Raw genomic sequence first — 27,537 nt, 5'->3', positions numbered from 1 at the left:
TGGTGTGAGAGGTTCCCAGTGCTCCAACTTGCAGCAATAGAAGATCTTTATTTCCCTGTGAATTCCTCTGTGGAAGAATACTTTATTATTCAAACTGACTATGGCAGCAGCTTTTGAGATTACTGGTTTTTTGATGGGGCTAGCAGGGTGGATGCTTACTGGATCAACATTGGCAAACAATTACTGGAAGATTTCTACTGTTTACGGGAGCGTAATTACAAGCTCACGATTGTATGAAAATCTATGGAAAAGCTGTGCCCAGGACAGTACTGGCGTCTTCAACTGTCGGATGTTTGAGACAATGCTCGGTCTTCCAGGTTATTCATTCTTAATACTTATACTAGAATTGTAACTTTTTGATGCTTGAGTTGAAGCACCATTAAATTGCGTACCAGTTTCATTTACTATCATTAAACAAAAAAAAATGGCGGCCTACAATTACCAGCTTTGTAATTTCATAACATGATTTATCTCCGGCAGTAATTTAATTGCAATGTTAGTCCAATTTAACTAGCAAATATAAGTGAAGAATAGCATTGGCCAAAAAGCCAGGCATAATAAGCAAGATAGTTAAAAGTATTAGCAACTGTACAGGAAACTTCTTCAAATCGATAGACTTCCTTTCAAGTTAATGGTGAAACCTCAAGAATCTTGCTTTACAATTCTGTTTTTATTGCTTTCTGCATTTTTCACTGAGAGGTAATATTCTTCACTTCAGGAAATTATGTTGCTTTTTGATCAATGATAAGTTAAAGCATGTAATCGAAATTTAAATTGTTAAAGAAAGATATTAAGAAAAATAAGGCATTGGGAGGACGGTTGAAATGAAATGAAAGTTTTAACTCTTCTTGCTCTCCTGAAATCTTCCACTGTATTTTTCACCAAAGACAGTTTACGAATCTAGGTTTAGACAGAGATTGCAATTCCTGTTTTATTGTAAGTATTGTTATTGCTAATCTTAGAAACAGTTTAGAAGTTTTCAAGTCACTTTAAATCCAATATATAAGTATGGTGTGGAAGTTTTCTTTGACTTCTCCATCAACTGTTTTAATGTATGTGGAGTAACTCAACCAAGAAAGAGTTAGTGGTAGCATCTTACTATGAAAGTCATTGATCTATATATCAAATGAAAACCTTGTTAAAGGTCGGGATGCCCAGAATGCTATAGATTAGGAGGAGACGAACGGTTAACATGAGAAACAAAATGCTTATTTTTATTGGATTAATTCCTACCAATAATATGCTTCTGTTAAGTAGACAGTCTCTTATTTGTCATTTAGGACTTAAATGCAGGTCAATGCCAATGCTGGTATGTGTTATCACAAAGTAACTATGGTCTCAACTATTATAACCAATTTTTGACAGAAATCACTTGTAAGTTTTGAAGGAACAAACTTATTGATAACAATATTATTTGTGGGAGGAAGAATTATTTAACCCATCATTCAGGTTATTTACAAAATACCACCATTTTGATCACAGGTTTCAGCAGAGACTTACAGGAGTCCTAAAACCTCACAATCAAAATGGTAGCCAAAGAAAGTCTGACCAGTACTGCAGATGTGAATACAAATCTTACGGAAGAAGTTAAACAAATATTGAAGCTAGCCTAAAAAACTGTGATCATAGTTCCCAAATTAGAAGCCTTAGGTTTCTAATGGAGTTTTATGTATTTTAACATATTCTTAATCTATGCTCAAATCTTTAAAATTAGTTTGGTACATATTCATTGACCTCAGATTAATTCCTTCTTAGACATCTCTTATTCAAATTTAATTTTCATTTAATTAACCTTCAAGCGTCATCTGAATTCTCATGTTAGGACCCTGCAGCTTAGCTGACCTATGCACTGTGATTAAACCTGTTGGGAAACACAAATGAATTTCACCAAGTATCTCTGAGCAGATTTCCATTTTTGCTACACTAAAGTAATAACTTAAAATTAGCTAAATTCCCATAAAAACGTTAAATACACTACAGCTGTGTTACCATATATGATTTTCAGGGACAGAAATAATCCATCGAGTCCTCCACAGGGGAAGGAGACCATGTTGTCTTTTGTTCAGTTAAAACTTATCCAATACTGGAGGAGGAATTATTTATTCTTCTTATATCCATTCTTTTTCTCTTTGACCCAATAGTTTATCTTATTTTTCATCTGTTTGTCCTCCTCTTCTTGAAAACTAAGAATGAATTTGTTTTTGCACTTGGAAACAAACATCCAGATAATTAATGATTGCTGCATTAAAAAAAAACAACTTGTCTCCTTATCACTATGCTGATTACCTTAAACCTGTTCCTTCTGGTCACTGACACAAGTTCCTGTATCTCCTTACTTATGTTATCAAAACTTCTCAAATATCCTATTGATTGAACACTTATACAGTCCATTAGTTACAACAATCAGCTTGTAAGCCTGAATCTCCAAATACTATGACATACTATCGGTGGGCAAGAGTTACAGATTTAAATAGAACACTCTATTTCATTTTCTTTGTACGAATCAGTGTGGATTAAACATAACACCACTTTAAGATTTTCTGTAATTCTCACCTGAAACTTCAAGTGGGAACATTTGAAGAAGTTACTGTGGAGGCAGAATTTTTTTTCCAGGTTTAGGGAATTATCGGCTGAGGGGAATTAGTGCAGAAGAGGAATGAGACTATTGTAGATCTGTCACAATTATGTAGAATTATGGGGTAGGCTTGGGGGGTCACGTAACCTATTACTGCTACTATTTTCTTGTGATCTTTTCAGTTTTTTATGACATTATTTTCATTAACATTAAATGCATGTTGGTGTACTGGTTAGTTCTGGTGTTCTGAGTTCAATGACAGTGATGGGTATGACCATTGACCAATAATCCTCCCGCAGACAGTACTGGTGGACAGGTTAGTCCCTCACAGCACCCCACCCTAGCTTCACTGTTCAATATCACATTCAAATAAAGAGATGAATCCAAATAAATAGGCATTAGAAATTGAGAATGTTGGATCGGACAGGTCTATAGGGATTTTAACCAACAATCCTCCATTACCTCTGATCAGAGTCCTGTGTTATGATCTACACGTGCCTCAATAGACCAAGAATATATAAGTAAGGTAAAGAAAATTGTGAGGTCGAACATTGAAAGAGCAGGTAATCAAGGGGCTTTGTGAAATTATGTGGGATATTAAATGGTACTGAAAAGATAAAACCATCATGTTAATGCAAATAGGATTAAAGGAGATCAGTTGAAAAGTCTTGCAATTTTAGACATTTGGGAATATTGGCACTTAGAATTCCTTATTGGGTATTGTGGTCATAATCTGCCAGATCTTGTTCTGAGTTGAAACTGCTCAGCCTCATTGAAAACACCACTTTGCACGAAGCAACTTCACCTGTTTAGCAGCACAGTGGTGCAGTGGGTATTGCCACTGAATCATTACCAGAAACCAGGTTCAATTCTAATCTCTGGTGCTTTGTTTGTGCAGCCTGCACATTCCGTGCACATTGATGGCTTGGATTTCCTATGGGTGCTCTGGCTTCCCAAATTCCCAAAAACATGCGGCTGATGGGTTAATTGGTACTTGTAAATTCAGCTAATCTGTAGTTAAGTGGAAGGATCAGAGGAAAGGGGTAGGATGTGGGGAGAATAAGGTGGGCTAATGTATGATTTGTGTACAGCAAATGGGTACTTCATGGTCACCATGGACGTAGTGGACAGAAAGGTCCTTTTTTGGTGTTGTAGTTTGCTAGGATTCTATGAAAACCAAAATAATGTTCCAAAAATAGAAATCATGTTCAGATTGGTCATGAGATATTAAAGTTTCATGTATAAGAATAAAGCTTGATAAATACAGGTGAGAGAGAATGTGATAGAATCTCTAGAACCTGATAACTGAGCACCATAAACTGGTCATTGAAGATAGCCTAAGTTTGGTTCTCAAACTTCTCTTCAAAATCTGAACACCTGAGCTGATCATCCGGGGGATTACTCTGCACTCTCCTGCTCCCTATGGGAAGCTTTGTGTAAAGCAGGAATGAACTGGACAGCTCATACGTAGCTCCCATGATGATGTTGAAGGTCACTCCCTCCCAAAGTGGGAGCATGGGATTCAGTCACCTCTTCCTGTGTTCTTTCTAAACAATGCGATTTGAGAAATATTCTTTGTTTTGACATCATACCTGCAAATCAAACAGAAGAACTTTGCAAAGTGTAGAAAATACCAAATGAAACATATTGCATAAATTCAGACTGTTCCTTATCAATAGGTCTGTTTACTTGCCCAATAATACGCATGTGGTTAGTGATGGGACGCTGTGTTCATGTGGATTTTGTTTAAGTTCACGATCCCACTATGTTTCCAGATCCCTTTGTGTCTCTCATCTGTCTACTTGACCTGTTCTTGTCCCTGGTCATCCTCAAAATGAGGAAGTAGTGGTGACAGATACAATTACCATGGTTAAAAGGTGTTGTGACGAGAATACACATAGATTAAGATGTTAGCTGTCCTGTGCTGGCACCAGTGGGATCAGCAGTTGGTCTGCCACCTGTCTTCAGGAGAAAGAGAGATAAGGAAAACAATGGAGCAGCATTTGGAGATGTTAATGAAGGGACGGGAGAGAGTAACGGAAGGAGAGCTGTCAAGATCGGCTCCCCCTTTGAACCCTGAACTGTTTGAAGTGATGGACAGGCAATACCTCAGCAGGGGGATAGAAAGGGACAGGTTCGTTAAGGCAAGACACACGGCACCCCGAGGTAACGAGACCCTGGAAGCGGTGCGTCTCCCACAAGTCGGTGGGAAGTTTTGGACGGCTGGTCGCGGGATCAAGCCATAGACGCACAGGGTGGAAAGGCACGATCGGCGGGAACCTGGCGTGTGTCCATTCTTGCCTGGGTGTCAGGTTCACTGCAGAGAAACGATCGTATCTGGAAACGGTGGGGTCACGGTCGGTGACCTCAGATGACATCACAAAGGGCTCGCACGAAAGCTGACTGCGAAGAATATCAAAGGTCTGTGTGTGGAAGCCGTTTGAATATTCATTCGTTTTGCTCTCTCTCTCCTTCCCCCCACTGTCCATCTCCCACGGCAGCGATTACTGCGAACTGAACTGAACTAAATTGAACTGAACTTTGCGTCACTTTGAAACTGGTCATTTACCCCTAGACAACGATAGAGCTTGATTGATCCTGTTATCTTAATTCTGTGTACATGTGTGTTTATCATTGCTGGACTGTCGCATTTATTATCCTTTTGATTAGAGTACTGTGTTGCTTGTTTCTTTAATAAAACTTCCTTAGTTCTAGTAATCCAGACTCCAACTGAGTGATCCATTTCTGCTGGTTAGGCAACCCAGTTACAGGGTACGTAACAGTGTTTAGATACTTGGATAGGAAAAGAGTAGAGAGAGATACAGGACTAATATTGGTAAATGAGGTAAGTGTAGACAGGCACTGTGTTTGGCATAGGTGAGGTAGGTTGTAAGGTTCATATGGGTCACATGGGATAACAGAGTGCCATCACCACTAGAACAACTTCCTCACAACTCCAAAGATCTGGGTTCAATTCTGAGCACCAATGCAATCTGTGTAGAGTTTGTACAATCTCCTTGTGACCGCACGACTTTGCTCTAGATCAGTAGGCCAAATGGTTAAGGTAAAATACCCTGAGAAGCAGAAGGGATTCAGCAGGAGATTGTCTGGAATGGTGGAGAGTAGTTATGTGGGGTGATTGGATAGGCTGGGTTTATTTTCCCTGGAACATAGGATTCCAAGGGGTGACCTTGTAGAGGCTTACAAAGTTATGACAGGCATAGATAGAATTAGCGTAGACAGATGAATCTGAAACTAAGGAGTACAGGGTTATGGCGCAAGGGAGATCTGAGGGGCAAATTTTTCACAAAGAGAGTAGTGACTATTGGGACATGCTGTCAGAGGAGGTAACGGAAGCGGATACAATTTAATGTTTAACAGGTGTTTTGACGGATACTTGAATATGAAAGGAGGAGAGGGATAGGGATCTAATGCAGACAATTGGGATTTGCGTAGTTACAGTATACATCATGGTCTGCGTGGACGGGTGGGTTGTAATGGGCCTTTCCTATGCCGTATATTGTTGTGAGGTGGTACCCATTATTAAGGACCCCCATCACCTGGGATATGCTCGATTCTCACTGCTACCAGGAGCCTGAAGTCAACATTTCAGGAACAGTGTCTTCCCCTCTGACATCAGATTGCTGAATGGACAATGAACCCATGAACACTACCTCTGTATTTTTTTTGCTCTCTTTTTGCATACACTATTTAATTTAATTTCCTTCTTTTTATATATTTATAGTAATTGTTAGTTTTCATTATTATGTATTGCAATGTACTGAGCCACAAAACAACAAATTTCATGACAAATGCCAGTGATATTAAACATGATTCCTATTCTAATTCAATGATTATTTCCTAATGTGTAGCTGAGTGGTTGATGGGAACGTGGAGGGAATAAAACGGTTTAAGGTAGGATTAATATGGTGCTTGATGGTCAGCATGGATTGGATGGGCAGAAGTGCCTGTTTCAATGCTGTATGACTCTATGACTCCGAGTTCTCACCGCTGTAACCTTTTGACAGAATGGAATGAGCCTTGGGCAGTGGCTCATCCACTGGTTATTACAATAAACTGAAACCTGCCTTCTATTATCACACTGATCACTCTGTGAAAACCCTTTCCACTGTTTCCTACATAGCCTGACCATCAGAGATGTTTTGAAATTAGAAATACAATGAAATAATTTTGGGTTAATGAAATACTTACAGTAAAAAGACGTTGCAACTTAGAACCCCCTGACTTCATCAGGGCCATCAGTTCTCCTTTCCTCCCAGAGTCATCTGACCACTAATGATCCGATTGTCACAACATTGATTTTATTTTGTCTAGTTGTAGCTCCCATCCCTTCAACAGTAAACATCAACGAGGTGCAGCAGGTTCAAAGTGTTCTGCAAATACTAGGCCAGGTTATTGAAAGCTGAAGGTAAAAATGAAAGAAAGGAAAGCAGGAAAAGAAAAAGGAAATGAAGAAAGGAAGGAAAAGAAGAGTGGGATAGAAAAAAGAAAGGAAGGAGGAAGGAAGAAAGGAGGGAAAGAAAGGAAGGAAAGGTAGATAGGGAGAGATAAAGAAAGAAAAAAGATGGAGGAAGGAGAAGAACACAGGCAAAGAACTGAAATAGGCCATTCGGCCCCTCAAGCCTGCCCTGCTACTCCATATGATCAGTTTGATCAACCCTGGCCTCAACTCCTCTTCTGTGACAGTTCCACAATTCTATGAGTGTTCAAACATTTATGCAATTGCTCTTTAAATATCTTCTATGATCTTGCATCCGCAAGGAAAGAAGGAAAAAAGCATATAAGATGGAGGGCAGAAATAATGCTTATAAACACGAGAAAGTCTGCAGTTGCTGGAAATCCAAAGCAACGCACCCAAAATGCTGGAGGAGCTCAGCAGGTCAGCAGCATCTATGGAAATGAGTAAACAATCAATATTTTGGGGCAAGATCCTTCTTCGGGACTGGAAAGGAAGAGGGAAGATGCCAGAATAAAAATGTGGGGGGTGGGGAAGGAGGATCGTGAGAAGGTAATTGATGAAGCCATGTGGGTGGGAAAGGTAAAGGGTTGGAGAGGAAAAAACATGATAGGAGAGAAGAGTGGACTATAGGAGAAAGGGAATGTGGAGGAAACCCAGGATGATAGGCAGGTATGAAGAGATAAGAGGCCAGAGTGGGGAATAGAGGAAAAGGAGAGGCAGAGGGAATTTTCTTTTTACTGGAAGGAGAAATCATTATTTATGCCATCAGGTTGGAGGCTATCCAGATGGAATATAAGGTGCTGCTCCTATACCCCGATGGTGGCCTGACCTTGGCACAAGAGGAGGCCATCAATCAACATGTCAGGATGGAAATGGAAATTGGAATTAATATACTTGGCCACCAGGAAGTTCTGCTTTTGGTGGATAGAGAGGACGTGCTCAACAAAGCACTTTCCCAGTTTACGACAGGTCTCACCAATGTAGAGGAGGCTGCATTGGGGGCACTGACCACTGTAGACGGTGCCAGCAGATTTGCAGGTGAGGTGTTGCCTCACCTGGAAGGACTGATTGGGGCCCTGAATGGAGGTGAGGAAGGAAGTGAATGGGCAGGTGTAGCACTTCGGCTGCTTGCAAGGTTGAGTGCCAGAAGGGAAATTCCTGGGGAGGGACGCATGGACAAGGGAATCACAATGGGAGCAATCCCTTTGGAAACCTGAGGGGGGAGGTAAATATGTGTTTAGTAGTAAGATTTCTTTGGAGATGGCTGAGGTTGCAGAGGGTGATGTGTTGGATGCAAAGTCCCATTGGGTAGTAGAAAGGGCAAGAGGAATTCTATCAGTGTTAAGGCAGCGGGAAGATGGGCTGAGCACAGATGTTGAGGAAATGGAGCAGCGGATGAGGTCATCATCAATGATGGAGGAAAGTAAACCCAGTTCTTTCAAGAAGGAAGACATCGCTGACATTCTGGAAAGGAAAACCACATCCTGGGAACAGAGGCTGAGATGAAGGAACTGAGAAAAGGAAATAACATTTTTACAGCAGACAGGATGGTAAAAGGTATTGTCAAGATAACCGTGGGAATCTTGAAAGTCGACAGTTTGTCTCCAGAGATGAAGACAGAGAAATTGAGAAAGGGGAGGGAGGTGTCAGAATGGACCGAGTGAATCTGAAGGCAAGGTGGAAGTTGGAGGCAAAGTTGATGAAGTTGACAAGCACAGCGTGGGTGCATGAAGCAGCACTGGAAGAGTTGTGGAGGATTACCAGGGAAGGCTTCAAATATGGACGGTTCTATGCAGCCAGCGAAGTAGTATAGCTCAGGGTCCATAGGAGTGCCCATGGCTATCCCTCGAGTCTGGAGAAAGTGGAAGAAAGTGAAGGAATAATTGTTGTGAGTGAGGACATTTATAAAGTAGCTTCTCTGATACCAGGAGATATCCAAATAATTCACGTCGATAAAGTACTTTTCAATGTAACCACAGTGTGACATTGATTGTAAATAGACTGTCTGCAACTTTTTAAATCTGCAGATAACTCATCATCAATAACCCCTATTGTTTCAGCTATCCTCAATATATATTTACAGTTAAGCTTTGTTACTCACTTATAATACAATGGCAATTTATCTTGGTTAATTCTTATCCCAATGTACACATACACACACAAACACATTCACAATCACACATACCTATTTTGAAATACATGTAATGATATGCAAGCTATTTTTCAAATAGGTAGTTAGGTAGATACTTTATTGATCCCAAAGGAAATTACAGGGTCACAGTAGCTTTACAAGTGCATAGATATAAATATTAGAAGAGTAGTAGAAAGAATAAACAAATAAGTTACCACAGGAAGTCTAACAGGATGGAGTCATCACTTCTCTGACTGTAGTTTGACTCATTATAGAACCTAATGGCAGAGGGTAAGAATAACGTCATATAGTGCTCTTTGGAGCAGCACAGTTGTCTTAGTCTATTACTGAAAGTGCTTCTCTGTTCAGCCAAAGTGGCATGCAGAGGGTGAGAAAGATTGTCCAGAATTGCCAGGATTTGCCATAGGGTCCTTTGTTCTATTACACCCTCCAGTGTGTCCAGTTTGACTCCTATAACAGAGCCAGCCTTTCCAATCAGTTTATTGAGCCTGTTGGCATCACCCATGTTGATGCCAGTGCCTCAGCACACCATTGTATAGAAGATTGTACTACAGACAACAGACTGACAGCTCATGTGATCATGTGAAGCGGCCTGCATACTCCAAAGGACCTCAGTCCCCTAAATGTTTTACCATTGAATGATGAGATATTTCAGTGAATAGATTAATAATAAATTCTTCCAGCAAGTTCACTTGGAAAATGAGATGATACAAATTAAACTAGAGATAGTCATGAATGAATAAAGGCAGAAAATTCTGGGGGTGTTTAACAAGTCAGACACCATCTATAGAGAAAAAGAGAGTGTTGACATTTTTTCTCTCCTCATAGCTGCTGCCTGACCTGCTATACATTTTCAGCTTTCTTTTCTTTGTTTCAGATTTCCGGCATCTATAGTAATTTGCATCTGGGTATCCATTAAGAAACATGTTTCCTTGTTACTCTCTTTTCCAGAAAAATGACTATGAATTAAAAATACCATGGAATTTAATGAACCATTCAAATAGCCTAATTAGAAGAATTAGTTACTTAATTCACTAGTTTCCTTTGTAAATAATATACAACATTTAACTGCAATGTGATCAATCAATTTGTGATAGACTTAAATTGTCCAATTAAAACTGGTTTTAGAGAGGAACAATTGACACTTATCCATAATGCTTTCAACATAATGATCAGATGAAGTTTTAGATTACAAGATGGAAGAGAAACTGACAATGAGAGAGCCAAGAAATTCTACAATTGCAATAAAGGGTTCTTAGTATGAACCACAAGAACAACAAAGCAGTTAGTAAACTTCTGTAAGCAGATCTCAACTTTGAGGACATATGTTCCAAGGCTAGATGAAAATTAATAATGTTTTTCATTCGTATTGCCCTAGGTCATTTGTGTTACAGAAATATCTCTTCCTAACCCAATGTATTCCGAACTACTGGCCAATTTTAATTTTCAGAGAAAACCATAGCAAAGATATTTTCTATAATGACAGCTACCTTCAGTACCAGTTTCACATCTATGTCCTGAGTTTAAAATCCCCGACCTGAATCCTTCAAAGTCATGTAAAAATGTTTTCTATATTTCAAGAAACATTATTGGCACTGATAGAAAAGGCACAGCACATAACACCTGCAGTATTGAGTGAGTGTTTAATATCCATACCAAAGAAAAGAATATACTTGCTCTAGAAGGAATATAATAGCCAGTTTAGAAGAATGTGAGGAGGTTTTATTGAAATATACGCACTTTGATATATAATACAGATAAAGTTGTGAGGGTGTTTAGTGTGATTTTGACATGCAGAAGAAGAGGTCACAAACTTAAGACTGGTCGAAGCCTGAGATGAGAAATGAATTCACTTGGAGGCTGTTGAATCGATGGAATTTTCTACCTCAGAGGTTGTGGAGGCCAAATCACAGAATATAGTCAAGAAGGTTTCTCGCAACAAGCATCCAGGAGTTTAGGGGGAGAATTGGAATACGGTAATGAGAAAGAAGCCAACCATATTGAAGTCACACTGAACAGTAGAGCAGGTGTGTGGAGCTGAAGGCCCACTCCTGCTTCTATTTTTCTATGTTTCTATGATTTTATTGATAAAGAATGATGCTACAGAAATGGAGTGTCAACTATGAACACTTTTGTTATCTAATAACATTTTCAATAGCTATTCAATTTTATTAATTGTTTCTAGTAATCAATCCAAAATTTAATAATTCTTTTGGAGAACACTTGGCTGAATTACGTTACTCACATCTCTTTGTGAAATGATGTAACATTTCTGCAGATTATAGGCTCTGTAAATGGGGAAGCTCTTAGTTGAACAATGTCCTGTAACACTTACAGTAAGGGAAAAGAAATTGACCTGTTGTGCATGTTCCAGCATTTTCAAGGATGAATCAATTATTCTCCTTCCCAAAACCACTCTTTCCCAAGGTTCCTGTATTTCTTTTAGCCTTTTCAAAATACAGATCTGAGTAATCCTGCAATTTTAGAAAGTCTGAAGAATTCACTTCAAAAGTCCAGATGTATTAATGGAGATGTTCTTTCTATTACAACAGGATAGGTTGTGGACTTTGTAAAGCAATAGTCAGTTTAATTCAGTAAACTTTCATTGTCTGCATTGCTAGAAGCTGGGGCTACCTAACACTAATCCTTAAACTTATGCTCCCTTTGAACAAGGCTCAACTTGGAGTATGACTTTAGGATAATAATCACTTTCAAGGCTAGTGAATATTGGTACAGTACATTAAAGAAAGGCATAACTAGCTGTTCTTGCAACTATGTATTCTATGCTGGGAATGGCATCAAGTTTAGACAAAATGTAGGTAAAGCAACAGCGGGAATAGCTTTTCTGTTTGATATCAGAACACTCAGCTGGATTCTGTATGCAGGGGAGATATGCCAGGGTCTGTGTGGAGTTCATAGTAAGCAGGAGATTCTATGAAGGGAAATCTTCATCTTGCCCTGCTCTCAATCTGCCAGATCTGGTAATTACAGTTGTAAAAAGACACATAATGGAAACAGCCCCTTTGGCCCATTGAGTCTGCACTGACCATCAAGCACACATATGTACTCATCCTACAATAAAGGCCAACTTTTATTCTCCCCACATTCCCATCAACTCCCCCCAGGTTTTAACCACTAGTCTACATTCTAGGGCAGCACAGTAGTGTAGTGGATAACACAATGCTTTACAGTATAGGGGACATGGGTTCAACTCTCTCTGTAAGGAGTTTGAATGTTCTCTCAGTGAACGCAGGAGTTCCCTCAGGGTGCTCCAGTTTCCTCCCGCAGTCTGAAGACGTACCAGTTGGTAGGTTAATTGGTCATTATAAATTATCCTGTGATTAAATCGGAGGGTTGCTGGATGGTGCGGCTTGAAGTGCCGGAAGGTCCTACTCTTGGGTTGCCAACTTCCTCACTCTCGAATAAGGGACAAAAGTAGCAGTCAAATACAGGACACTTGTGTTTACCCCGAGAAAGACTACCATGACCGTGAAGCCTCGCGCAGGCACCTGTGTGTGCATGCGTGACGTGCACATGCGCGTACGTGCCAATTTTTTTTTCCTCAAATCGGTTTTGGCTTAATCTTCCCAACTATACTGTACATACATTATTTCTACTTCATATAGGCTGTGTATTTATCATATCATTCCTGCTTTTACTATATGTTAGTGTTATTTTAGGTTTTATGTGTTATTTGGAATGATTTGGTAGGTTATTTTTTGTGTCTGGGAACGCTAAAAAAGTTTTCCCATATAAATGGTAATTGCTTCCTCGCTTTACACCATTTCGGCACGAAAGGTTTCAAAGGAACGCTCTACCTTAGTGGGGGAAATACAGGACAAGGGCGGTCCCGTACGGGACAAACCAATTTAGCTCAATATACGGGATGTCCCGGCTAATACGGGACAGCTGGCAACCCCAGGTGATGTCTCTCGATCAATCAATAAATAAGTACTAGGCCCAAGTTACAGAGACCAATTAACCAAACAACCCATGTGCCATTAGGATGTGTAAGGAAACTGGAGCACCCAGAGGAAATCCACCTGATCACTGGGAATAGGTACAAATTCCACACAGATAGCAGCTGAGGTCAGGATTGAAGCCAGGACCTTGGTGCTGTGAAGCAGCAGCTCTACCTGTTACACCACTGTGCTGCCACCATGCTTAAGAAAGGAGGACATTCCTACTTTTGGTACTTGGGCTCAATTCTACCACTGGACCACATTACCTTTGAGAGAGAATATATCTCTTAAGCACATCAATGAGACTGTCACCAGTTTTCACAACTGCTAATCAGGAGATGGAACAAGGCCGTGTAAGTGTGAGCCAGATACAACATGCACAAAGCACAGTGTGGGTTTCTATTCCACTCAGCATAACATGTCTTTTCCCACCACAAGAACATCGGTCCTTTCATCGATCATTCCTGCTGCAACACCGTGCTATGAACTTGAGGGTTTGGCCACTAACCTGGCACACTAGCCTTCTAGCTACTTAAAGGTCAGATCAGCAAATATATCTAAATGTGCATTTCAAGATTGCATGCAGGGGAAATATTTGCCCTGTGCAACAAACACAAAATGCCAGAGGAAGTCAGAAAGTCGGGCAATATCTACGGAGGGGAATAAACAGTTGAGATTTTGGGCCGAGACCCTTCACCAAGACTGTCCAGATAAGGTGCCTCACCCCGAAACATCAACCGTTTATTTGTCCCGACGGAGGGTCTCAGTCCAAAATGTCGACTGTTCATTCTCCTCCATAGATGCTACCTGACTTGCTGAGTTCCTCCAGCATTTTGTGTGTGTTGCTTAAGATTTCCAGCATCTGCAAATTCTCTTGAGTTTGAAATATTTCTCTTAGCTATAGTGTCTGGAACTTGTGGTTATCATCTCAGATTATCAAGACAAAGATTTAGAACTGAGATTAGGTCAAAAATCTTCAATCAGAGGCAGGAGAAGTTGTGGAATTTCCCAATAGACAAGGCTGCTGGAGGTCAAGCTGCTGAATACGTTTAAGAAGGAGACAAATGGATTTCCAAATGTGTAAATCATGTGGGACGAAGACTGTGATTAAGTTATTAAGATAGCTGAACAGCTCTGGTTGTGTTGAGGTGCGAATATGCTCAAGGGAATAAATGATCTATGGCTGTTTTGATTTACTATCCAAACTCTTCAGATGATTTTCCTGCAGTAGAAGGAAGACTAGAGTTCGCAATATAGTGCAGATGTAAACCATCATCCGGAATGACACATGCTCATTGGGGTAATGGCTTCCCCATCATTAGTTGAATGGTCTAAGTTGAATGCTGAAACTAAAACATCTTTATTTTCCCTTTGCAGCATACGTCCAAGCATGCCGTGCTTTGATGATTATTGCCATCATTCTAGGAGTTATTTCCTCAGTACTGACACTGTTTGGCCTGAAATGCACCAGCATTGGGAACATGGATGAGGCAGTCAAAGGGAAGATTGCAGTGACAGGTGGAATTATCTACATCCTTGCAGGTTAGTAAATTAATGGTCTATCCAATTAATGAACAACCAACTTAGCAAACAAATGCCTGTGACCAGCAAATTCTTCTCAAGTAATGGAGGTACAGACAAAGAGATGTGAAAATTATTGGCTGTAGATCCACAACATGCATTGCCAATGCATGCCCATGTAAAATAGTTCACATTGAGTCGGGAGATAGTATTGGCTGGGGTTCAATGCACCTTGCACATCCTTGAAATAATGCCTTGAATTGTCTAACCGAGAGAGTAAATTCATTCTAAGCAACCTCATGTGATATTGTGGTAATCCCTCAATACTGCAGCAGAGCCTGATGAACTTTGTGCTCAGGTTAATGGTCCAGGAAATCCGTTTACTTCAAAGTATAAGGCTATACCTATGATTGACTGTTCCTGGTTAAAGCTATCAGCAAGCTCCATCAAATATTCAAGTCACATCAGGTCCTGTGCAAAGCAGTTATTATTGTAATAAAGGGAATTATATCACAGGTAGCTCTACTGAGTTTTTCTACCTTGAAACCTACCTAAGAGGGAATCTTGTTCTTTGGCCTCTGGTATTGTTGAGAATTTGCCTCCCTTGTTGGCTCTATTCACTGCGGGAGTTGAATGTATTGAAGGTGAGTGCACCCAGTTTTTAGTACTAACCACCAAAGGTGAGAAAATCATAAAATCACGTATCTATTTATCTCATCATGTCTGCTTACCTTATTTGTAAGGCTATCCAAACTATAATATAATAGGTAGAGGCACTTAAAGACCACAACTTTTCTCCCTAACCCTATAAATTCCTTTTAAATTTTGTATCTTCTTCTTTTTCTGAAGGTAATGCCAAGGCCGGTTCCACTGTCCATTCAGATAGCTTTTTCCAGATAATAAGAGTCCCTGTTAAACATTAACATAACCAAGTCCCAAGCATGAGAGAAGAACGGAACTCAACTTCTTACTCTTCCCTGGGTTGGCTGATTTTCAAGTATCAATCACTCAGCCCAAGAAGATGAGAAGATAGGAAACAGAAGTAGGAGTAGGCAATTCCTCTCTTCCTGCCTGCTCAGCCATTCAATGTAACAATGGCTGACCTTTTACCTCGGTGCTGCTTTCCTTCACTAGCCTGATATCCCCCCATTCCCTTCATATCAAATGATCTAACCATCTCTGCTTTGAGTGACAATGGCTTTTGAGGCTGTGACCAAAAGCAGTTCTTAATACTCTTAAGTAATATTGTTAGTGCGTACAGAGTCTATGGGGTGTTCAGTAGATGTTAACTCAAAGGTCAAAGTTCTAAGTACATTATCTAAGTACATAGATATTTGTGGTGTGTTTCTATTTATACATTGAAGCACATCAGTCAGCAAAGGTGGATAGATTTTAGATAGTAGGAGAATCAGGAGATATGAGATTTATACAGGAAAGTCTCACTGAGGTAAAACACCATCAAGGAATGGCAGAGGAGGCACACATGGCTGAACGGCCTTTCTTGCTTCTCTTTATCTATAAATCCAATGAATATTTAAATAGGTAATAGGAATAGATTTGGTCATAATTGATTTGACTTCAACCTCAACTCTCCATCCATGCCTACCTACTTCATTTCATCCTCTTGCATATCGGTAGTATTCTTCAAAAATCCCAGAAAGGGATTTATCCTATCACTAATCTGATTATGATGGTACAACAGGGGCCATGGGGCTCTGCAATACACATAAAGGGTGCTGGATCATGAAGGGTAAAATTGGAATTCTCGGTGCTGGTCAGAATTCAAAGATTTCTATTGCTATGTGCAGGTATCAGATGAGGGAAGAATTAGATTTGGCTAGTGTGCCCATTATGGATACATGATCTGGTAGCATTCTGGTTATAAGGTCAAATAGCCTAGTATGAGTTTGCAACTACAGGAGAGAATAAGTTTGAGTGTGGAAAGGAGTTTATTATGGCTAATGATAACAAAGTGTCTCCAATTGAACTAGCTTCAATAAACAAAAGTGACCCAACTCCAAACCTGAATAAGTTCAAATCTAAATATATAGAGCATTAGAGGTGATTGTTTCAATGTCTATCATTCATCATTATTCCACATCTATTGATGCATTTACCTAACAAGATTTGATTGACCCTCTTAAGCACCTTATTTGTCCCAGTAACTACAAACTGCTCAGGGTGAGAGTTCGATACGACTGCATTCCTTCAGGCTAGCTTGAAGGAGCATTAAGAATCAGAGATGCCACCGAATGAGGCTTTAAATGCCTTTCCTGTGCTCAGGCAGATGATCGGCTTACTCCTGCTTTTATTTCTTATGTGGGCATATGGACATGCATTAGAAGTAGGAGAAGACCTGTCAGTACACTTTGATGTTTGGGAAAACCCATGCCCTGTTTAAAATTACAGAAATGCTTCCTGCATTAAAGCACTAACACTTTTCCAGAATTGTACTTCATTGGCCATAGACCACTTTGAATTATCCTAATGCTTAAAAAGGTGGTATATAAATGCAAGTTATTTTATTCACTTGCTGCGCCTATGTTCCTTGTGTAGACTGGATGAGCATTATCCTCATCTGACTCATCTGTAGGAGGATCTGGCTATCCACCCTATTGAATCCTCTCAGAACATATCTCACACTTTGGAAAACTTATATTCATCATCAGGTATATTGTTGTCCAGTAATTACTCAGTATTCTTCATTGGCAGGTCTATGTGGAATAGTACCAGTTTCCTGGTATGCCTACAACATCACCATGGAGTTCTACAACCCGATCTACGGTGGAACTAAGTACGTATGGAGAATTTTTACTAAGTAAAGTAATATTGCCCCAAATATCAGCTTTCACATCCACAAAACAGTTGTGGGGGTTTTGATTGTTTCCCAGCATGAATTCTGGCTTGTCTAGGATGGACAAGGCCTGACAATGTGTGCCTTCAAATGTAGTGGGAGGCAATTTGCAGGTGACCTGGCAGAGGTATTTAAAACATACTTAGCATGGATAATGTGCTGGAGGATTGGAGGATGGCAAATGGTGCTCTGTTGTTTAAGAAAGGCTCTAAAATAGCTGGGAAATTGTAGGCGTGTGAGCCTTACATCAGCAGAGAGTAAATTATTAGAAGGCATTCTAAGGGACAGGATATATAGGAATTTGGATACACAGGGCCAGATTAGAAATAATCACCATTGCTTTGTGCATTATAGGCCATATCTAACACAATCTTATAGATTTTTTGAGTAGGTTACCAGGAAAGATAATGAAGGAAGTACGGTGCCCATTGTCTACTTGGAATATAACATAATCTTTGACAAAGTCCTGTATGGGAGTATGGGAGGCTGGTCAAAAACGTCCAGTCATTTGGCTTTCAGATTGAGGCTGTAAATTGGATTCAACATTGGCTTCACAGGGGAAGACAGACAGTGGTAGTGGTGGTATGAATAGAGGCCTGTGTGCTGCAGGGATCTGTGCTGTGTCTGTTGTTGTTTCTCATCCATGCTGATGATCTGAGTGATCATGTGGTAAACTGCAAAAATAGATCTGTGGATCATACCAAGACCATATCAATGATACCATACCAAGATCACACCAATGAGAAAAGTGATTAAAGCAGGATCTAGACCAGCTTAAAAGATGGGCTGATAAATGGCAGATGGAGTTTAATGTAGACAAGTGTGTAAGTGTTGCACTTTGGGAGAACTTACATGTAAACAGCAAGGCATTGAGTGTAGTTGAACAGATGGATCTGGGAATACAGATTCATAGTTCCTTGAAAGCTGAGTCACAGGTAAATAGGTTTGTAAAGAGACCTTTTGGCACATTGGTTGTCATAAATCAAAGTATTGGGTATAAGAGTTGGGTTGTTATGTAAAGTTCTATAAGACATTGTTGAGGTCAAATTTGGAGGGTTACATATAATTCTGGTCGCCTACCTATAGGAACGATAAGATTGAAAGAGTACAGAGAAGATGTACTACAATGTTACTGAGACTTCAGGACCTAAATTATAGAGAAAGGTTAAACAGGTTTGGACTTTTCCCTGGGGCATAGGAGAATGAGAGAAGATTTGATCATGGTGTACAGAATTATGTGGGTATAAATAAGGCAAATGAAAGCAGGCTTTTTCCACTGAGGTTGGCTGGAGCTAGAACTTGAGGTCATAGGTGACATATTTAGGAGAACCTGAGGGAGAACTTCTTCACTTAGAGGACAGCGCGAGTGTGGCGTGAGCTGCCAGCGGAAGTGGTGGATATGGGTATGAATGCACCATTAAAGGGAAGTTTGGATAAGTACGTGGAGAGGAGCGGAGGGCTATGGTCCAGGTGTGGGTCAATAGGGTGAGGCAGATTAATGGTTTGGTATGGACTGGATGTGCAGAAGGGCCTGTTTCTATGCTGCAGTGGTCTATGACTCTATAACTCTATGACTGATCCCCTATAAACGTTATATTCCTTATCTTAAATTATGAGCTCTGGCCCTAGATACCATGTGGGAACATTATTTACTATTGATGCACTCTGCTTCAGGAGTGAATCCATGGATGAGAGGGCTAACCTGTTGCAAGCAGCAAAGTAAATTAGATATGTTATTTGGAGTTCAAAAGAAGTTTAGAGGAGTGATCTTATCAGAGCCTGGGTGGGGTGGGGCTGTTCATTTTAAGCTGAGGGGTGAAAGAATATATTTTTGTAGTGTGTGAAGAATCTTTGGAATTTCCTGTCCTGGAGCATCAAGAAGGCTACGGAGTATTCGAAAGGAGATCGTTAGATTTTTGAAAGATCCTAGAACTGGGAGGATGGCAACTTGCACAGATGAGGCGTTGAAGGCTGAGCCATGTTTGTATTGAATGGCACAGCAAGCTCAAGGGGCCAAATAGCCTATTCCAGCTCATAGTTTATTATGTTTTATGTTATTTGTAGGTTATTTATAATGACTACTAGGGATGGGAACTGGTAAATTTTGTCCACAGTAGCAAACCTTAAATTTGTTATTCTTCAATGAAACAGAATAGACTTGAGGCATTCCACAGGTTAGATAGCACTTGAAAAAAGGGAATCTCAGGTACTGTTTCAGGCCACTGATGTCAACAACAGAAAACATGATAAGTTCAACAGTTTACAAGTAGATTCAGTTGAAGGAAAAAGTGAGGGATGAGGAAAATAGTGGGTGATAGAGAGATGGGAGAAGTTATGAAATGGGAAGAAAGAAAGTGAGTGGTGACTGGACCCAAGAAAAGGGGCAAAGGAGGTATAATTGAGAATACCAGAGTCACTATAAGAGTTGCTGCCTGCGAAATTTGGGAGGAATGCTGATCCAAAGCTTCTAGGTACAATGTTGTCAAATGCAAGGTTCTGAAGTGTCTGATTAAAAGCCAGTCACAAGCTCAAAATAAATGCTGCCTAGCTTATTTTACTAACATAGTGTTGCTTCAAAGCTTGATCTGGGAATGATATCCATGTGACTATCAGCTTTAATCCTATTCAAATAGACCTTGGTAGTGATACATCCATTTATTATCCAATAATATAGCCTTGCCTGGGAAAGACCCGTCTAAAAAATTGTCCCTTCTTAGGTTTGAATTTTAACATATTTCTGACAGTGAATACAAATAGCAAAATTAAGAAAGTTGTTTTCTTTTTAATTCAAAGTTTATATTTGAACACATTATCTTTCCACCTCATACACATGATCACTTGAACCAAGTGCAAACCATCCTCCTGGGTCACATGTGAAGTTGGGCAGTTGCTGCTACAGTCACTGGATTCATTCTCGATGCCATGTATCTGAGATTCCCTTTTCCATGCTCACAGCTTCCACGCCTGGATCCTAATCCCTGGAAATCTGGCTATCTGCAGAGTGCAACTCAAAATCTACCTCTTTGTCCAAGCTTTCTTCTGAAGCTCCCTTATGAGGATTTTCCAACTGATACCATCCTGAAAAGCACTTTGAGATATCTTGCTCAAATGCATTGTGTAAATAGAAGTTGATGTTGCTGATAATTGTGTCATTAACCTTGCACTGAGAATGATTAGACATGTCTGATTATTTTCACATTGTCCAGAGGATCATGAACTGTAGAACCTCAGATGATATCATCCAGAGATTCACAGTTTACCCATGACTGTCATAACCCAGCCAAGTTAGTAACACAGAGCATAGAACAATGCACAGGCCCTTCGGCTCACAATATTGTGCTGAAATAATTAAATGCCTAACTAAACTATATTCTGCCTTCACAATGTCCATATTCCTCCAGTCTCTGCACATTCATGTGCCTGTATAAGAGCCAGTAAACACATCTATCATATTCACTTCCACTATTACCCAGCAATGCAATCCAGGCACCACTACTCTCTGTATAAAAAGACTTTCCCCACTCATCTCCTTCGAAATTAGCCTCTCTCACCTTAAATACATGTCCTCTCATATTAAGTATTTTGACCCTGGGAAAATGATACTGGCTGCCTGTTCTACTGACGATTCTCACAATCTTATAAACTTCTACCTGGTTTCCCTTCAGGCTCTGCCATTCCAGAGTAATCAACCCAAGTTTGTCCAACTTCTCCTTGCAGAACATGCCCTCTAAACCAGGTGGCATCCTGGTAAAGCTCTTCTGTACCCCTTCCACAGCCTCCCTATCCATCCTAAAATGGAGTGACTAGAACATCATCAGAGTTTGGGCAGTTGATTATAACGAGCCAGAAAATAATTCCATTTGAAAACGTGTGAGACAAACGATGTCTTTGCTTGCAGGTATGAGCTGGGATCTGCCCTGTACATTGGATGGGCTGGGTCTGCTCTCCTTATCCTGGGAGGTTCTTTCTTGTGTTGTTCCTGCAAAAGAGTCAAACAGAATGCGTAAGTGTTTTATTTTTCATTGAATATTTTTGCACATGGCATCTGGTGGCTTAAATCACTTAAACATAGACATTATTTATTGAGATACAGCATGGAATAGGCCCTTCGAGCCCCACTGTCCAGCAACCCCCTGAGTTAATCTGAGCCTAATCCTGGGACAATTTGTAATGACCAATTAACCTATCAAATGGTACGTCTTTGGACTGTGGGAGGAAATCAGAGCACCCGGAGCAAATTCACGCGGTCACAGGGAGAACGTACAAATTCTTTACAGGCAGCGGCGGGAATTGAACCTGGGTCACCTGTATTGTAAAGTGTTGTGCTAACCACTAAACTACCGGGCTACCCTTGTGATAAAAAAATATATACTTTATGTATTTGGCCCTAAAAATTAACCGACCAGGCGTGTTTGAATTTCAGTCTAGAGGGATGGAATTTTAAATCTTTCCCACCAAGAAATGCATAAAACAAGGTCAAACTATTGAAGTAACACACACACACAAAATAGCATCTGTCTGGCCTGCTGCTTTCCACCAGCATTTTGTGTGTGGAATGCTTGAATTTCCAGCGTCTGCAGATTTCCTCATGTTTGCGTTTCAAAATATTGAAGGCATGTTGCCAACTGCTGTATCAACCTAAAGTCAATAGATCACTCGTCTAAATTTCATCACTGTTCTGATTTTTACAGTGTGTGACGATCAATTTAGTGACATGATCCACAATCAGAGAGTTAACTCAGCAATATAAAGTAAATGGTCAGCTATCAACTGTCTAATATCACCTGATATTGAGGTATTTTGTTTCAGTTTGATTAGTCCCCAGGCTGACCTCAGCATAAGAAGAGGGGATGCAGACCCCCGTAATAAATGGGATCCATGATGACTACATGTTAAATAGAGTATTTATTATGTTTGTACTTTTCACGCGGCATGCCTCATTCTAAAATGTACAAATGCTACAACACGTGGACAATGAGTAAGATTCCCACAGAACCCACATTAGGTCTTAAGTTGAATTTTAGTTAGAGAGTCCTACAGCTCCTTGACCTCTTGAGTCTGTACTGGCCATTAATGAGCCATCTTAAGGCTAATCCTACATTAACTCATGTTAATCTCCACACATTCACATTAACTCCCCAGATTCTACCACACTCTTACATACAGGCAGCAATTTTCTGTGGCCAGCTAATTGACTCGACGGAGGAAACCAGTGTGCACATGGGGTGGAGGGGGGGTGGGGGGAATAATCCACATGGTTACAATGAGAACGTGAAAACTCCACACAGATCAGCACCAGAGGGTAGAATTGAACCTGGATGTCTGGGCTATGTGTCAATGACTCTGCTGGCTTTGCTTATGTGCCACTCTCAGTTTGGCTGGAAATGGACCTCACTATGATTAACATCCATTTGTGGCTAATGACTAGGATACCTACCAACCTTTTACTCTTCCATTAGTAAGGAACACCTGTTGACAACATAATTGTTCATTGCTATCTAAAATAAACTCAACCAGATGGGCCAACTCCCAGGGCAACCCATGCTGCAGATGTTAGTCCATTATTCGAGATGGAAGTTTTGCCACAGCACACTAAAAGACCCTTCATGATCAGTTTTGTTCTGCTTCTTCTCTGTGTATTGCTTCAAGAGCCACTTGTCTCTTTTGTTCTCAAAGGAATGGGAGGGAAATGAAACATTCATTGCGTGAAAACAAAGGAGACAAGGGCATTTGCAAAGTGGTAGAACTAACTGAGAAGTGAGTGGATAGGTTCCTGCACAATTACTGATGACCATATGTTTTCTTTCACAGAGGCTACAAGTACTCTGCTGCTCAAGGTGGGCAAAGAATTTACACAAAGACAGAATCAGCCCAGTCAAAAGCCTACGTCTAATCCAGAGACTGTCAAGGAAAAATGCCTTATTTTTATGTTACTCAGGTCTTCAAATGTCTTTCAAGAAAAAGAAATATGTTTTCAGTCCAATCAGTATGGCACTCCGTGAAGCATCAAAATAAATAAGACAGATTGCTGAAAACGCAAGAGACTGCAGATGCTGGAATCAGGAGCAATAAATAACCCGCTGAAGGGAATCAGCAGGTCCAGTAGCATCTGTGGGGGAAAGGAATTGCCAACGTCTTGAGTCCTGGCTCAGTGTGAAACGCTGACAATTCGTTTTGACCCACAGAGTTCCTCTAGCAGGTTGCTTGTTGCTTCAGGTAGATTTCTACATTGTACTGCTGAATGCTTTGAGTGTTTATTTGTGACAATGCCAGAGTTTTTTTGTTTCAGTTTGCCTGGAAAGCATGAGTTCAATACATCCAGCATGGGAGTGCAGAGTGATACTCCTATCTCAGTGTGATCTTAGCAGTTGGGGTCCAATGGGAGTCAGTGGACTAGGAATCAACACCCTTGAGGTGAGGGAAGGGAGAGAAGAGCTTGCAAGAATATTTAACACAAATAGCTCTCCACATGTTTGGTTATCCCATGATTTAAAGAGGCAGTCAATGCCTATCGGAATGGTAGTTGCTGCAAGAAGCCTCCAGCAACCGTGTCCACCTTCACCTTCACCTCTCCCTCATGAGTCCTGCTTCCTCTTGTCTTGTTTATTTCCATCTAATAGCCACCTACCCCTTTTTCCAGCTCTATACTTTCCCCTCACCCACCTGGCCTGATCTGCTCCTCATCCTTCAACCACCCCCCTCAGATCACCTCTGGCTCCTGCCCCACCACCCCCAATCTTCTCTTTCTATTGGCCATTTCCCAAGGTTTTGACATGAAACTTCAACATTTCAGTTCCCTCATGGATGCCGCTCAAACTGATGACTTTTTTTCCCTTGTTTGTTACTCCAGATTCTAGCATCTGCACTCTGTTATTTTAAGGGTTTATCCGAGCTTTTCCATTGTTAGGGGCTGTTTTGACTTTTCTGTGGTTGGGATTGACACATTTAGATCAATGTGAGTGTCTTGAGCTTCAGCTCCATACAGGCCTCACTAGAATTAAGTTCTGCACTGGCCACTGTATGAGTGGAGTCTGTGTAAGGTCTGAGATTGGCTTGGCTCCACATAAGCAGAGTATTTAGATTCCATCACTGAGCAATTGCAGTACAGTTATATTAAAAGCTTTGACTTGTATCCCACAAAAGCTAATGAACATAATATGCTGAAGTCCGTCAATAATCTATTTCAAGTCGGGAGGGAGTGTGGCTTCTGCCTTTGTTTTGACTGGCTGAACTAAACTAAACAGATTTCCTCATACATTTAAACTGATTGTGTGACTGCTGTTTAACACACCACTGTTACCTGTTAACATGAGTTACAGAGACTCAACAATGCAGGTTCAGTTCAGCAGAACAGAAAGAAATAGAGGGAAAAGTTGAGCAGCCCCTAGAACCTGTTCTTCTATTCCATAATTTTATAGCTGACTGTACAACTTAACTGTACTTTCTGGTCCAATCTTGACTCTCTTAATAATCAATGATCAGTCAATTGTACTGTTGAAAATACATAGAGACTGAGCATCCACAACCCGATGGGATAAAGGCTACAATTCATCGATCATTGATTATTAAGTGAATCAATATTGAACCAAAAAGTACAGTTAAGTTATATAAAATTCAATCTCCCCTTATTCATTTATGACCAACACTCAATCTGGACTATAACCCTAATTGTCCAAATTAACCTTTTGCAAAGAGGAAAATATGACACCAATTAATTTTGCAAGCCTTCCACTCTCTGTAACACTAATAACTGCTACTAATAAATCCATGGAGAGAGGGCTAGCTGCCTTATAGCTCCGGATACATAAAGGTTATCAGGAAATTTCATAAAATTACACCACAGTTGGCAAATTTAACCCTTCTTTATTTCTTGCAATGGATAATCCATATAGTTCAACAGGTCGTAGAAATAGAAAGCGAAAGAAATATTAGTAATTATTAAGGCAGTCCTTTCACTCAATAAGAAGGTATTTATCAGATAAACATTTAGATATTGAACCCTTTTTAGTCTTAAAAGTGTCCACTGCATTTTATCATCTTTGATTGAGTACAGGAAGTGGGATGTTATGTTGAAGTTGTACCAGACATTTCTGAGACCTAATTCGGAGTATTGTGTTCAGTTTTGGTCACCTACCAACAGGAAAAATGTAAATGAAGTTGAGAGAAAACAGAGAAAGGATGTTGCCAGATTTGGAGGACCTGAGACTTTTAAGGAGAGATTGAATAGGTTAGGACTTTATTTATTGGAACATAAAAGATTGAGAGGAGATTTGATAGAGGTATACAAAATTATGAGGGATATAGATAGGGTAAATGAAAGCAGGCTTTTTCCACTGAGGTTGAGTGGGAGTACAACCACAGGTCATGGGTTAAGTGTGAAAGGCCAAAGGTTTAAGGGGACCATGAGGGGAAACTTCTTCACTCAGAGGCTCATGCCAGTGAAAGTGGTTCAACGTTTAAGCGAAGTTTGGATAGGTACATGGATGGTCGGGATATGGATGGCTATAGTCCTAGTGCAGGTCAATGAGAGTAGGCAATTTAAATGGTACAACACTGACTAGATGGGCTGAAGGGCCTGTTTCTGCACTGTACTTTTCTTTGACTCTATGACTTTATGTTTCATATCTCAGTGAACTAGAGCCTAGGAATTCCATCCTGGGAATCAGACTCTTGGATCAGTGTGGATTTGTGGCATAGCCACACAATTTGTGAGGAGTTCACCAGGAAACAAAAAAAAAACTCTGGCTTTGCAATGCCTGACCATTCAATTCAGCTCTTCAGAATCAGGACTACAGAATGACAGTAACTAGGAATAAACACTCAGAAACAATAGTTAGAGACAGAAATAGGGCATCAATTTCAATTTCAACATATTGAAGACAAAATCAGGTGTATTGTCCCTAAACTAACAGAATAAAGTCAAGGTGAAGGTCTAAAAATATTTGGCCTGACTTTATTTTATAATGTGGAGTGCCATGGACATCCAAAAAAACTTGTATTTTTGGTTTTCTGTTATTTATGTACCTCTAATGACTTTAATGCAATGTTATAATTTTCATGTATTCCAACTTATAAAGAAACTACTGCTATCAATTGCCTTCAATAAAACTTTATATCATCAAGGGAGTAAACGAGCAGCAAACACTATGCCATTTGTCTAAAGTCAGCAAGCATCTCCTAACCTGAAGAGTTCAGATGCCAGGTTTGGTTGTGTGGGAAATAAGACTATATTATAGCAGGCTATTGGGCAAATAGAAGATAAAGTCTGAAGTGCCTTTAGGTGATCCAGCCCAAAATGCAATTACAAATAGTGTCTCAGAACCAACATCAAAACAAAACAGCTCACAGGAAGAATGTGTCTCCAGAGCTTACCGCATTGGTTAGAACCCTGCTGGAGTTGAGGTCGTTTTTTTTTGAGCACCACATGTTATGAAAAATGTCAAGGCCTCAATAAAAGGCAGAGTCCATTTCAAGAAATTGAACGGGCTAAGAAGCTTCAGCAATATACAAAGAGCTGATGCTGAAAGTATTCAGCAGATCAAGCAGAATCATGGATCTAGTTAATGTTACAGGTCAATGACCTTGTAAAACTCAGTGATACTCATTCAAAATTAAATCGGCATGGGCCAGAGCAGGGGGAGGGGAGAAATTGGAAAGGATTAGGATTTCTTTGACCTCCATGCAGGTCTCACACTGTGAGAGCCCTGATGATTGAGAGGCAAGGGCGTAGCACTCTAAATCTGTTCACTCTGATTACCATTCATTTTTTTATGCTTTTATTCTGGAGTTTACATGGTTGAAATTACAGAATTGTATAGGCTGTTCTTTGTTATGTATGCATTTGTTTTTTTTCTTCTTGCTTTTAGGTAGTTGTTAACAAGATTTACAAAAAAACTGTTCCTAATTATTACATATCAGTATGTGCTTCAAAAGAATTTGAGTTTTGTTCTTATTGGAATTTAGCCTAGATTTTAATAAAATTATTGACAGACA

At 40.1% G+C, this 27,537-nt stretch overlaps 1 protein-coding gene across 1 annotated transcript; it reads left to right on the top strand.

Annotated features, from left to right (window-relative positions):
- Positions 1 to 27,537, top strand: cldn15la (claudin 15-like a). The gene is made up of 5 exons (XM_072255739.1): positions 1 to 317; positions 14,547 to 14,711; positions 17,403 to 17,484; positions 21,443 to 21,547; positions 23,356 to 27,537. The coding sequence occupies exons 1-5, from the start codon at positions 101 to 103 to the stop codon at positions 23,435 to 23,437; spliced, it is 651 nt and encodes a 216-aa protein (XP_072111840.1). The 5' UTR covers positions 1 to 100; the 3' UTR covers positions 23,438 to 27,537.

This window comes from Mobula birostris, chromosome 4 (genome assembly GCF_030028105.1).
Source record: "Mobula birostris isolate sMobBir1 chromosome 4, sMobBir1.hap1, whole genome shotgun sequence".
In the NCBI taxonomy this organism is placed as follows: Eukaryota; Metazoa; Chordata; class Chondrichthyes; order Myliobatiformes; family Myliobatidae; genus Mobula; species Mobula birostris.
This window is presented reverse-complemented; position numbering and strand designations above follow the sequence as displayed.

What these genes read in the sequence shown, in the direction of transcription:
- cldn15la (XM_072255739.1), top strand. Translation starts at nt 101, where the DNA reads ATGGCAGCAGCTTTTGAGATTACTGGTTTTTTGATGGGGCTAGCAGGG. An exon ending in CCGATCTACGGTGGAACTAA is followed by an intron (nt 17,485 to 21,442) that starts GTACGTATGGAG and finishes CTTTGCTTGCAG; the next exon opens with GTATGAGCTGGGATCTGCCC. An exon ending in AAAAGAGTCAAACAGAATGC is followed by an intron (nt 21,548 to 23,355) that starts GTAAGTGTTTTA and finishes TTTCTTTCACAG; the next exon opens with AGGCTACAAGTACTCTGCTG.